We start from the raw sequence: 14,869 nt of genomic DNA on the forward strand, positions 1-14,869 counted from the left end.
GTGATTTATAAAATCGGGGCTTTTCACATTTGTATGGCCCTTTAGATTATTTTTACCTTACCCCCTCCCCCTCCCCACCTCAGTTTCTACCATTCATTCCTTTTGACAACCCTAGTAATTTCCATATTTTCTCTGTGTGCGTGTGCAGCTTGTATGTTCCGACCTTGGTTATACGGACACGACGGATGCTACTAGTCTCGATACGCAGACGGTTGCTGATGGGACAATGACATGGTACAGCGCATCAGTCGTTTATATCACATGTAACACCGTATTTGGATGTCAACACACAGCGTGGGGGGATCCCTACAGTGATTGTAATCCTATGGCAGTTCGTTGTGTACCCAACCCCACTCTGGACCCCGGCGGGAGAGGTAAGAAAAACACATGCCCCACAATGTTAAAACCATACTATTCTAGAAGCACTACCTCTAAACTCATCTAGCGCCATCTCAGGTCAGCTGTAGCAGTGTGGTTCAGTAACCCCCCCCCCCCCCCCCCCCCCCCGCTGCTTCCCTAGCTGCACTGTTGGTTCTTGCATCGAGTCCTCTGTCTGCGAAGTTGGAATGAGATTTTGGGTTATGCACTGTTGGCAAGTTCATCAAGAGATGGCGCTGTGCATTAAAGAGTTTGCTAGGGCAAAAAGTTCGGTAGTCCAGTATCGCTTTAAAATAGACATTTGAGATGGATGGGTCATCAATCACATGATAATTATATATATCGAGCCTGCAAGAAACGTCAATATGCGTTTCAATGTTAACATACTGAGTAAAAATTATTGTTATTACCATGCGAACAATTTAAAGGGATAGTTGAGTTTGTGTAAATAGAGTAGAGTTTTGGTCAAACTAAATTGTAATAGTCATGCAAAACCTGCACCATTACTTTACAAAGTAATAGTTAAAATGCACCATGCTCGTAATGTATAGGCCTACACAAATTACAAACGACTTAGTAAGAAGCCTGTGAAAGAGTAATTTAACCACATTAAATAATGATTAATAAGAAAGATTATCAAAAACTATTTAAAAACATCTGTTTGAAAAGTAAAAGCATTTTTTTCTTGCACCAGCTGGTTTAGAATTATCGAATATTTTTGGGGCTCCACAAATATTAGAAATGATTATATCTGTGGATATTTCAGCCGTCTCAGAACCGGTCATTTCGTTATTTAAATTGTATACTCTTTCAAATTTGACACTTAGTTTTTAATTATCTCACAAAAAATTACTCTGTGAAGCGCCCTCTATACCAAAACTTAACTATCCATTTAACATTGTCTATTATGATTAATGTATTTTTTTCTTTTTTTCAAATTTTATTCAGCTTCATCTTTGGAGGGTTTGGCATTATCTCTCATCATCATGGTGGTCGTCGTTACGGTCGATCTCGGATTCGTCCGTGTCTAATAACTACAGGAAATGCTTTGATCTAAATGAGCGTCATTCCGGTGGCTACATGTTGTTTTTCCGAAGGTTCATAATTCTGAAGGTCCGTATTTCCAGAAGTACGTTACCGCCAAGGTTCACGATGACGAAAATTAAGTAGATTTTTTAATTCCGAAAATGAAATGGGTTTCGTAATTCTGAATATAGACTAATATTATTATTTTTTAAAGTTCATAATTCCACAAATGAGAAAGGGTTCATAATTCCGAAATTGAAATAGAGCCTGGTTGTATGTTTACGGAATTACGAGCCTTCGGATTAGTAATTTTAATTTTCAATTAAAAATAGGCACCACTACTCCATTTCCTAAATTACGTACTTAAGGAATATTGAAACTTCGAATTAATGTATGAAATGTTTAAAATTCTGATTCATATGTAATGGTACGAGTTATAAACCCGTTGTATTTGGGAACTTGGTATCTCAGAAAAAGCGAGTATTCACATATCGGTACAGTTTAAATTTAAATGCACTTTTCTATACGAATCAATCACATTTTGATAAACCAATGAAGTGTACTACAAAGCCCCTAGATCAGAAAGATCACGAATAAATTCGACTTGCTTCATTCATTCGGGTCTTTGCGTTAGGTCGGCTTGCCGAGTAGTCCTACACGATCTTCCATATTCTCATAATCACGAAAAATCTGGTGCGTCACCTTGTTGGGTTACACGGATGTATGTACAAATCCCCCCCCCCCTCCGTTTTCACGAAAGATACGGTGAATTAAATGCATATAATCACCTCTTTACTTTTGCTAACAAATGGTCCTTGAGATTAACTTAAGGCTAATCTTTTCTCATGTACATTTGTGAAAAATGCCCATACAATCGGACACTGAAGATACGCTATCATTTTTTGTATCAATTTTGTGACGAAACAAATGATCAAACCACGTACCATTCCTCATATTGTATTGAATGTCAATACGTTTTGTTACTGTGTGTATTCTGATGCGATTACATTTATATTGAAATTGAATAAATAGGTGGAGGATATATATATAAGGGCAGGCAAAAGGCACACTCTAATTACTCTCAAACATTCCAAGGATACGTAATATCTTTTAAACTTTTCTTTTTACTGTGTTAATATCATTAACATTCAGGGGGGAAAATGTTGTAAAAGTTGAATGCCTCTTTTCGATGTAAATTGGTTGAAATAACTACAAATATTTGATTGTTGAAATAAGTTTTATGATTTGGGGGCCTATGATTTAGGAGTGTCTTTCTTGTAGTGCAACATGAAGTTGGTTTGTATACGTATATCATTTATAATTCAATTGTAATTTGTAACTGACTGATGCATGAAGAAATGAATGGATGTTAATTGAACACTGTGCAGGCCTTCATCAAGAGCTGAAAATTAGTACGACCTATCGTTTCATTCATCTCAAATTTCATCTGAAGTCTCTCCTCCTTTCTAAGAATTATTCAAAAAGTCGTGTTTGTTGTCAGTGTGTTGAGGAAGAATGGATTCAGAAAGGCATGATGAGGGATATTAGGAAGCAAAGAGAGACTTAGATAGCATAGCTGCCAATCATTCCTATTGTTTGGCTTTCAAGCAATCGATTTGATCCGTACATTAGTCGCTATTTTGGTTAATTATCTGCGTGAAAAATACCCCAAAAAGACTGTATTCCTAATTTTGTCTTGAGAAATTTCAAATTTCTGCTTTGAAAAGTTGGTAGGTATGAGATAGTGAGAGGAATTGATAGAATACAATTCATTTCAATTCGCTTCAAATAAATTAGTCATAACCAAAAAAAGTAGTGGCAGTTGGCATAACAAAATAATTCCCTAGCTGTTTCCGTAAAAAATCTAAAATATGAAGAAGAAATAAACCGAGAGTGACAAATGAGAATAACACATTGCAAAAATATTTATAAACCTATCTTAAGTATGTTGAATAAATCTATTCATCTGATTGGTCGAAATTAGAGTCGTGATTTTAGCCATGCCCGCCTACCGGTCACTGGTTTTTTAAAGATGCTCTTTTGCCCGGGTAACGGGCTGCATAACTAAATTTTGCTGAGATCCCCATTGGTTCACCTGTTAAACGTTTTTGTTGTGCACGCGAGGATACCATACAGTGCTTTTTGTCTGCGATTCCCGAATGATCGCAACATTTAGGCAACTTTCCAGCGAAGATTGAGGCCCACAGAGAGTCTCAAATTTTCTGTGATGTTTTAACCAGTCTTTACTTAAATTTAAAGACCAGTTCTGGTAATTCGATTGCATTGTGAAAGAAACGTTGTGGAATCGATCAGAAAAGGTGGATCACCTAGTATATAAGTATTGGTGTGTACTGCAAGGTTCTGGAATCATCAAAATAATAAAAAAAAAAAATGGACCTGTCTTGGTAAAGTTACAAGCACTGTGCACAGAAAGATGTATATGGCACTACGCGACAGGTACGCGATATCTATTAGGTCCAAATAGATATAATAACTTACCAAATATATCAATTAGTAGGTGGTTTCCCGGGAAAATTTGTATAATCACGTATTAGTCAAAACATATTCTTTCACATGATTGGTAATAAGAGCTTCCATTTCATTTTGTTGAGAGGGGGGCGTTTCCAAAACTGGTATTTACCTTTAAGAAAAGGATAACGTAAGAATTCTTTGTAGATTGGTTTGTGAATTCGGTATATAAAAGATTTATGGACTGTTTTGATATTCGAAGCATAACGGTTTCTATACTGGCTCAAGGGGACGTTACGGGCGCCTCGGGGTCATATCAGGATGTAACGTCCCCTTGAGCCTATAGAAACATCGATGCCTCTCATACCAGCCAAATATATCTACAATATAAATCGTAAATATGAATAATTTACCATAATGACAAATGTGAATGACAAAGAAAATAGGAAATAGAAAACGCGGCACAGTCTAAGAAGATACAGACCAGTATAATACGTGGATAGAAAATGAAGAGAAGTCAATGGATGTTACAGAAGAGGAGATTAGACAAAAATGGAACGTGATAGTGATAAGAGAAAGTTGAAGAGCGTAAAAATTAATTGATCATTTTCGTAATATAATCATACTTTAATGCACAAGTATTTAGTAAGTGCCTCGTTACAAATCATTTTATTCATAATTGCATTTCAATAGCCGGAATGCAAATAACATACATCAGTTGTTGCTAGGTAGGAAAAACATTATGGACTGTCCTACCTAACAATACGCAACGTATGCATTTGCATTCTGACTAAAGACATGCAACTGTTCGCTACAGATAAATAAAAAATATTTTGAAACGAGGCACTAAACAAAGATTTGCGCGTTAAATTTGATCACATTGCGAAAATGTTCTATTATAGCGGGTAAAAGTAAGTGGAAATATTAGAGGGAGAGAAAGAGGAATGGGGAGAGGAGAGACAGGCAAAGTGTACGAGCGGAGAAAAACATAAGAGATTAAGGTGTGTAAGATCAGTATAGAAAGAAAAAGAGAAGAAGGAAAATGAAGGAGAGGTGAGATGACTGAGAGTGGCGATGCATAATAAACAGGGGTGGCGATTTCTTTTCATGACCAGGGGGACGAAATGCGAGGGACGAGGAAGCACAGTAAACGAGATGGGCGAAGGTGACGGAAGTGACTACCCATTAGAGGTTTTTTTTTTAAAGTTTTGTCTATTAAAAATTTACATTCCTCAACAAAACTGTAAAATGTGCTAACGTGAAACCAACGTAATACAGATCTTCTACAACATTTACTTGTACATTTTAAAGATATTATGCGATGGAACGTAGTAATAAATAATATATTATAAATATATCGGAAAGGGGACTACATGTCACAGAAACGACAGAAAGATCCAGGATTGTTGTGACAAGTACCAAAATGATCTACTTCAGTATCTGGATTCGAAAAGGGGTGGGAATACGACCCGACCAAATCTGATTATACCCCCCCCCCTTCATTTTTTTTTTGTATGTGTGTGTTTTGGAGGAACCCCCCCCCCCCTATTTTTGTTGTTGTTGCAAGAATAACTTTTGAGAAATCGTGCATTTAGTATCAAACCTGTCGGAGTTTATTTCTATTTCACCTTATTTTTAATTTTTATATTTTTAACAGTAGGAGGTGAACTTGAGGGGTAATATACGTATATTTGTAAATATTCAAAATACATGGCATATGACTAATTTGAAGTAGGGCCTAGATACGCCGCCGCCTAAACACAATTTGTACTTGCAGCAAAACAAGGCAATGGCGACCTCTAGTTAAAGGGAATGGGTAACCTTGCCTTGGATCGAATACAAAATCAATGATTTAGCTTATGCTGCAATCATAATCTTAAGATCAGTCAGGAATCACATAAGACGTTAAGAAGTCAATCGCCTGTTTAATTAGCGGTCGGCATACCTCCCTCTTTCGGCACAAAGTGTACCGCGCTTACCTCTGCCTGTATCAGTACCGTATTATTTCTAGCCCATTTTCCACTTGCTATTGTAACATTTGTTTGTCTTGTATTTATTATGCAGGCCTCCATCGCATGAAATATGTATTGATTATATTTCCTCTCGTTATGCTATTCCTTTTGAAGCGAGCTATTGGCATATCCTTCACGGTACTACTTGGGTATTTATGACAAATTTCCGGTACCATTGTACAGTGTATAGTCAAGCCTGTCTTAGTGGCCACCACACTGTAAAGGTCACCTGTCTGTAGTGGTCACTTATTTTTGTCTCTCTCTAGAAAGAAATGTATGTTGCAGAGCCTTTATTACAGTGGCCACTTTTCTGTTTCTCTGAGGTGGCCTAATTAACAGGCGAGTTTAACTGTATTTCAATATTTTAACATAATACATGCAACTTATCACTTCATACAAAAGTGTTTAACCTTGACAGGAGAATTATGAAATCAATTTAAGCGGGGGTTGTCAATACTAAACTGTCTGAGCCGGTAGGAGGAAAGTTTATAAAGGTCTTTGCAAAGATGTGCACGGCCAGAACGCAAAACATGTAAAAGGGCCAAAATGTAAAAACTCATATAATGAAAACAGTATAGTGGTAAACTATTTATCTTTAGAAAAATTAAAAACTACAGTCATTTTTCTTTTCCAATCTCAATTTTACAATTGGCAGTATTTTATTCACCCCATATGTTTTGGAGAAAATGAGGGCTTCAATTCCCACTCATAGAGAGAAAACCATAAAGTCTTTTGATCCGAAATTTTCACATACTTCCATAACCTTATCTGGCTGGTACACATACATTTTGAGATAAGTTTCTGAAGGCTTGCAAATCCCTGATACGGGCTTGAAATGTAAACATCAAAATGTGTTGATAAATTATTATGATTATCACTATTTTAGTAGTAGAAGTAGTAGTAGTAGTAGTAGAAGTAGTAGAAATAGTAGTATCGTCATCATCAAACTGTACAATTTCTACATTTTGATATATCTTAAGCCCCTCTGCAATAGTTGGACAGGAGGAATTGGACCTCCCTGCATGCTTTATGACAGGTTATCTCATCAAATCAGCTCTCAATTAACATAAGAAACAGGGGATCATGGGGGACCAACGGTCACCGATTAGGTATTGATTGTTATATAGAGGGTACAAGTCGCTATATGTAGTGCAGTGGGACTTTAAATGATTTAATTCTCTCTCCCGAAACGCTTGCTTGCTCTGCTCACCCGCAATATAAAGTCCTTGATCAAGATGTTCTCTTTTCTTTGCGACAACTATTATTAATTTCTATGATATTATTTGAATATTTATAAAAGTAGAAACACCATTTGTTTGCTACTTGTCTTCGTCATAAAAAAATGAAACGTTATTTTTAGCAATGCTGCAACGTTTTTTATTAGGTGAGTAACAAACGAATTCGCATCGCAAATATTTGTCGATGGCATGGCTGCATGGAGTCTCCCACAAAAAGTGTTTGCTTTGAAATCCATTAACTCTGCCTGGTATTGGTGTTAATTTAATGTCTCGTTTCAATTAAATATTGTTGTAATACACGACGTTTGTATGTAGTATTTTATTACTCATATTAAAGCACGTATATTAAAATCCTCTACACTGTAGTAAATGGCCAGGGACGTACACGTAAGTGTTGGTTAAGGAAATGGGCTCTAAAGGAGAGAGAGAGAGAGAGAGAGAGAGGGGGTGTGTGTGTGTGTGTGTCAAATAGATAGAGGTCTATTCTTAATTCAAATGTAGTCTATTGATTGATATCCTAATAATAAAGGTTCAATCTCTATTTTGTTGTTTTACAAGGAGATCACAAGTTATGATTTTGAGAGAGAGAAAGAGAGAGGTCAGAGAGAGAGAGAGAGAGAGAGAGAGGTTAGAGAGAGAGAGAGAGAGATAGAGAGAGAGGGTGAGGGGGAGGTAAAGAGAAAAACCTGAAAGAGAAAAGAAGAAAAAGAAATACCTGACAAGTTTTGCTCTTTACAATATGCAGTCATTTTTCACTTTTCTGGCCTTCAAATGGTACTTGGTTTTATTGATTTTTAGAGAAAAACAATAATATATTATGGTAATTGCTTTCAAATCAGAGGCTTTTGCTATATCTGATACCGGGGATTTAACGTTAGTATTCTACCAACGTTTAAACATATAGGGGAGATATAACCACATGAAACAAACTGCTGTACCGGAAACTGTTCTAACCAAAGTAAGAAAATTACCATGTGTGTGTGTGTGTAATCGGGTTTTTACAGACATGTATGACATGATTATTTGCGTCTGGGAACCGACCTTTAACATCATCATCAGTTTCGAACCGGGGTCGTTTGAGCAAGTGTGGGCGAAGACAGAGAGCTGACCAAGTTAACGTGCCGCTAGACCTACTCCCTAACAAACCATCTTGAAATATATTTATAGCATTAGTTGTTTATTGTACAAATTTAACTTAGAGTGTAGAGTTTAATTAATACTCATTATATGGACTCTCCTTCAACTTTGTTTCCTTTTAAATATGATTTTATAAAAAAATATTTGCTTATCTGTGGATTTGCATTCCTTTAAAGGCATCGTTTAACAATGTTAAATCTGATAAGCATGACCCTACATCCACGTGCTATGATATGTTGTAATGTTGAATCCCTAACAAAAATTGCGCTTCAAAATGATCATGAAGTGCCTCAAAAAATCTTTGAGTGACCGGTTTTACCATATTCATTTTCCCCAATAGACTGTACTGTTATAACAATCATTAGGAAAATGAAAAAAGAAGATTTTGATTTCCGATTATAAATAGGCTTTATATTCAGACAGGCGATTGGCTTGTAAAAGACATGGGATTCCTGACTGACTTAAAGGTTTATAATTATCATAGCTGCATGAGCTAATTCCAGGATTTAGTTTCAGAAACTGAGGCAATGCTACAGAGTCATTTTTAAGGCATCATTTAACAATGTTAAATCTGAGATGCATGGCCCTACCTGTTATCAATGTCTGTGATATGGTCATATTGGAGCCCTAAGAAATTGCGCTTCAAAATGATCACGAAGTGCCTCAAAAAAGTAAAAAAATCTTTGAGTGACCGGTTTTACCTTACTCATTTTTCTCCCAATTAAATCTGAGATGCATGGCCCTACCTGTTATCAATGTCTGTGATATGGTCATATTGGAGCCCTAAGAAATTGCGCTTCAAAATGATCACGAAGTGCCTCAAAAAAGTAAAAAAATCTTTGAGTGACCGGTTTTACCTTACTCATTTTTCTCCCAATGGACTATAGTGTTATAAAAACCGTTAGGAAAAACAAAAAATGAAATTTCATTCATAAACATCTTGATAATCAGACAGGCGATATGCTTGTGAAAGTCATGGGGTTCCTGAATGACCTAAATGTTTATAATTATCATTGCAGCATGAGCTAAATCCAGGATTTTGTTTCAGAATCTGAGACAAAGTTATTTAATCACTTTTAAGGAGAAAACCAACTCGATTTTAAGGCCTTCAACGAAATGTCGGTGATAGTCGTTAGTGCATATACATGCTGCTACAGGATTGGATTTATTTGCTCTCGTTTAGTTTTATTATGGTGACTTTTACAAAGGAAAACCAATATCTAAAAGAACTTAGGCCTTATTGAAGAGTTTTGTGTCTGTTTCCTCGTTCATTTTATCCTATTTCTTAGTAACGTACACAAATTAATCAACTTTTACTATAATAACATTTTTATGAAAGCAGAAATAAAAGCTAAATAAAATGGTGAAAGCTTGAAATAAATGGCATTTGACCTATACAGAGAGTAGATGTAAATGTGAAATATGAAATAAACTAATCTGAAATTGAAACATGTTTAGATGAATCCGTGGCAGTATTATTGTACAATATCGACCTATACTTAAAAGGAGTACTCATTCAGCAGATATTTGTTTTCTTTCAAATTCATATTTGACTATTGTCAATGTTGAGCTGTCACTTAATAATATAATACCCGAAAATAACCCAAATATGTCGGTGATTTAAAGAACGCCATTGAATTTTATAACGCTGTGTGATGTCATCAAAACCTATTTCGTCATTGGTCAAAATTGCATGAAAACATGACCTCAAAATGTCAATATTGAAATGCCATCACGTATTGTGTGCATGCGAGAGGCTGGTATAAGAGATGCATTGCTCACTGTAACTCGCTCATTGTGTCAGAATACTTATGCATTTACAGGTGTGCGTCTCATAAATCGTGAAATATGAAGATGGGGACTTTTCTTCCTATATTGCAGATACTAGTCTGTACGCATGTACTCTGGTGGGGCGTACAAGGAATGACTACCGAATGTGAGTATGGCTATTAAACGTATAGTAAGGAAAGAGTACGCAATAGGCCATTTGGCTCCCAACATAAACAAATCCTCTGTGTGTCCATGCCTTGAGTCATAATGCATGGCCGTCCAGAGGATTTTTGTTATGTTGGGGACCGGGGTAAAAATGAAATAAATTATTGAAAATTTATTGCATTTTCTTTGTTTTTTTTATTTATGGAAACTGCCCCCTACCCTAGCCCCCGCTGCGTACAGTCATGGTTCAGTGACAAAGCAATGGCCTCGTAACTGTGAGGCCCCAGGATCAAAACCGTGTCGATGTGCTATATTAGTACCCTTTTGTGGGGCATTAATCCTCATTACTGTCATTTATGACATAAGGGCGTAGCTCCCCTAGTTGACAAGCATAGTACATACACATGCTTTAGCAGTCACGCAAAACACACATTGCAAATCATTATTCAATAAAATCTGAGAATGTATACTATTATCTAGATCTATTATTTTAAAATTATTTTTAAAATAATTCCATAAATTGGGTAAAACAAAAATATTCCAACTTTATGAGCGACAGTGTACATGTATAAAAGAAAATAATAATAATAATAATAATAATAATAGCCTAATAAGTCCACTCCAAATTTTATTAAACCAAAACGGAAATTCTTTTTGCCCAATTGATCGTGAGCCCGGCAGCCACTGAGCAGCGCCAGATCGACGTTGCTCTATCCCATATTGTTGAACGCCAAACCAGGTAGCAACAACTCCCATCTGTTAACGTCTTTTGGTATGACGCGGCCGGGGTTCGAACCCACGACCTCCCGGTTGTGAGGCGGACGCTCTACTGACTGAGCCAACACTCCGGTGGTAGACGTAATATGACGTAATGCCTTGGGGGTGCTGTACAGCTGCAAGAAATAAAAACGATTCTTTTTTTTTTTAATATGATATATATACATCTTTATCCTTCAACATGAGAATTTGATTTACAACATAATCACTCACAAATTTATATATATACATATTTTCTATATCACTTTTCACTTTCTGGTGAATAAACCATTTGATATTTTGTGTGCTCAGAGTGTCACTGTGTGTGTCACAATTATGTGAGCGTCAAAATGATTGGGGCTTAGTGTGTTTACATATTAATACTGTGCAGTTGTCTGTATTTTTTCTGCTCGTAATGGTCCTACACTGTAATATAATATCTAGGCCTAAAAAATGATTTTATTGCCCTTTAGGTGCCAGCACCTGGGTCGGTCGGTCGATTTATTGTTTGATTTTGTTTGGTTTATTTTTTTATCTTTGAGCTGATATGTTGCAGTTTTTAATGTTTCACTTCATTTTTTGTTTATTCATTTTAACTTTTTTGTTAACGGTGAGGAAACAAAAGCCAACCGTAGATTTTAAGATTTGGGGGGTCGGTCGCAAAAGGCAACACAACAACGATTTGTTTAACCCCTATAGTAAGTTTACATTTCGTTCATAATCTGCTTTTGTTGTAACGTTTAGTCATCGGTCTCTTATTTTAAATTTGGTATTTCTTTAATCCTGCCGAATTCATTCTCTCCTTCATTTGAATTTGAAACAGCTCCTGAACTTATTGGTGCTCGTCTGGTTGACGGATCTCGTAAATCAGAGGGAAGAATTGAAGTTTACTACCAAGGACAATGGGGCACCGTCTGTGATAATCTTTGGACCATCAGGGAAGCCAGTGTGTTGTGTAAACAATTGGGATATACTGGAGCAGATGAGCTTGTAATAGCCGGGAGGTTTGGACAAGGAGAAGGCGATGTACTACTAGAAAGGGTGCAATGTACTGGTGATGAGGCAAACCTGTTTGAATGCACACACGGTGCGATTCCAACCACCGCTTGTGACCATTCAGAAGACGTGGGCGTGGTCTGTACTTCTACAGGTTGGTCTTTTTATACCACCAGCCCTTAAATATATATTTTATTTATTATAAATATTATATTACTACATTATAAATCATATATATTGTATATAATATAGATCAATACTATATATATTATATACTACTTAACTTATACATTATAAAAAAACAGCATATAATTTTCATTGTTTTTATTCTCATGTTTACAACCATCACCACTACTATATTAAAGTATTACTAGGCCTACTACCGTAATTTTTCTTTAACAATTTTCTTCAGTTTAGAACGGTTGGAATTTGCCATCTTTAATCTAATCAACCCCATTCATGTTCGAATTGCATGTGCTCGTATTCCTTGGGCTTTGTCATCTATTTTCTTACATATACATGTACATGTGACTCTTAGAATCATTGCCTTTTTTGCATTAATGTTATGCTTTAAAAAAATAATCTATATCTCGGTCAAAATTTTAGGCTTACTTTTTGACAGGAAATAAACCTTGAATGGAATTGAATTGACTTAAACTGTTATTACCATAATCAACATTATTGGTATTATTATTATTATTATTATTATTATTATTATTATTATTATTATTATTATTGCTATTATTATTATTGTTATTATTACTAACATTATTATTTTTCTTTCCTAGTGCCCCCCCCCCCCCCCCGCCAAAAAAATGTATATATGTTTAAAAGGGATACAAATGCATAAAATCAACAAATTATTCCCAAATTCACACTCGTTTTCTGCCCTATTTCCAAAATCCTGCAAGTAACCGAGTAAATAAGTAGACCCGGCATCGTGTACGTATATATATCATGCAATGCACCAGCTAAGAAACAAGCAAAATTTGGGCGACGCTCCCGGTTTTTTTTTCTTCATGTGTCAGTTTCAGTCCCTTCTTTAGTTAGTAAAGAGGCCACTTTGTGCCCGGGTCCACCTGTACAATCGTCATCAATCTTCACATTGCTCCCAAGTTTTACAGGTAGTTGAAAACCAACTCCGTCAGCTGGATAGCGCAGAATGTTCTCTCAACACAACATTGTAAACCATGGTTTGTTATGTATGAGGTGAAAATATATAAATGAAATGATGCCGCGAAAGCAAAATTGTGTTAAAGCATTAGAAACTGAGAAATATCAACCCAAAGAGAAAAATAAATTAATGGAATAGCATCCCTCTTTCCGTGAGTGAAATAACCTGTCTTGCCACCTTCAAAAGATCCCTCGAAACTTACCTTTTCTCCTAATGATCTATGTGACCTACTTCCTTTGAGACTGTAAATGTTTGGCTCTATTTTCGCATATTTGCACTTGTAAACGCTATGGCGCTTATTGTTTTTGGCACTCCTAAATATTCGATATTATTATTATTATTATTTCTATTATTATAATCACATTGCATTACCTTGTTAATGTACGTAGGTTCTGTAAGACTGGGGGATGCTACATCATTAGGTAGAGGCAGACTGGAATACCTGGATGAGAGCCAAGGCTGGGGAACTGTGTGCAACCAAACCTGGAGCCAATCCGACAGCACAGTAGCATGTGTTCAACTGGGATTCGATACTCTTACCATCCATCATGCCTTCCCCGCATCTGGAGGAGACGACCTGCCGATAGTGCTTGGAGGCCTTCAATGTAACGAACAAATTTTTAAAAGATCATTAGATGAATGTGAGAGGGATAATGACTGGACACCTGATAGCTGTACGCATGAGATGGACGTTGGGGTACAATGCAACACCCGTGAGTATATAGAGTACCGAAGTGCCAACTTCATATTTGCTCGACGTCCAGGGCAACGTTTCACGAAACCGTTCATTACAACCAAACAATAAAACGCGAATAATTCAAAACATGTTTCAATCGTGAACTTGTAGTTATATATAAATGTATACATAGAGTATGTAACGGTTTTAAGAAGTGCAACGTCCAGGTTCCAATCAACAAAGCCTGCGCATAACGTTCACTACGAAAGCATTCAAGCAATTGGCATATATTTTCGTAATGTAACCCAAATTAATGGATACGTCTTTGTTAGGTTGGGCAAGCCATAATGTTTGCCATACCTAGCACAAACTAATGTACGTAATATTAAGCATCCTGTCTAAAGAATAACACTTTCTGTATTAAAAGTACTATATGTCCCATTTGCAGGCCAAAAATAGAAAAAGTAAAATTCCAACAGCATTTGAAAGGTAATACTAATTTAGAACTTCCCCCAAAAAGGGGGCTTGAAAATGTCTTTATGTGGGAAAATAACGACTATTAGTTGTCAAATCGATATAATCGATAATCAAATTAATAGTCTGATTTTCAGAACATTGTACCAAATGGTTGTACGTTTTGTGCTGCATAAAGATTCAATCAGTCTAATTTTGGCCTTAACAAGAAGTGGGTTATTGATGTAGACAAATGCTCATGTACCCTTTACAACTCATTTTATGTATGTTATTACCAAAGAAGGAAAAGGCCAATCAGTCACTCAATAGTGTCTGACAGTGAAGTCTAGCAAGTAAACGGGTTTCAAAAGATTAACTAGACTTTAATTCGTCACTTAGACGAATTAGGTGATACGTATGATAATGGTTTAAATAACGAATATTGTATTACATGATATATTATTTTATAAAATGTTTCTCCCATTATGATCTATCTATATGTCAAGTTAAAATTGTGTCCCCTTGATCATCATGGATCTCGGGAAGATAGATTGAAACAATATATGACCGTTGACCCTGTACAGTAACCAGTTACACCTTTGACTCTAATTTACACCAT

At 36.1% G+C, this 14,869-nt stretch overlaps 1 protein-coding gene across 1 annotated transcript in view; it reads left to right on the top strand.

Annotated features, from left to right (window-relative positions):
- Positions 1–14,869, top strand: part of LOC105436680 (scavenger receptor cysteine-rich domain superfamily protein) — a 52,406-nt gene that overhangs the window by 13,870 nt on the left and 23,667 nt on the right. The window contains exons 9-11 of the mRNA XM_030988307.1: positions 149–374; positions 11,775–12,101; positions 13,511–13,726. Of these exons, the coding sequence (XP_030844167.1) occupies positions 149–374; positions 11,775–12,101; positions 13,511–13,726 (769 nt within the window). The remainder of the gene's footprint in view (positions 1–148; positions 375–11,774; positions 12,102–13,510; positions 13,727–14,869) is intronic.

This window comes from Strongylocentrotus purpuratus, unplaced genomic scaffold (genome assembly GCF_000002235.5).
Source record: "Strongylocentrotus purpuratus isolate Spur 01 unplaced genomic scaffold, Spur_5.0 spur5_scaffold_17, whole genome shotgun sequence".
In the NCBI taxonomy this organism is placed as follows: domain Eukaryota; kingdom Metazoa; phylum Echinodermata; class Echinoidea; order Camarodonta; family Strongylocentrotidae; genus Strongylocentrotus; species Strongylocentrotus purpuratus.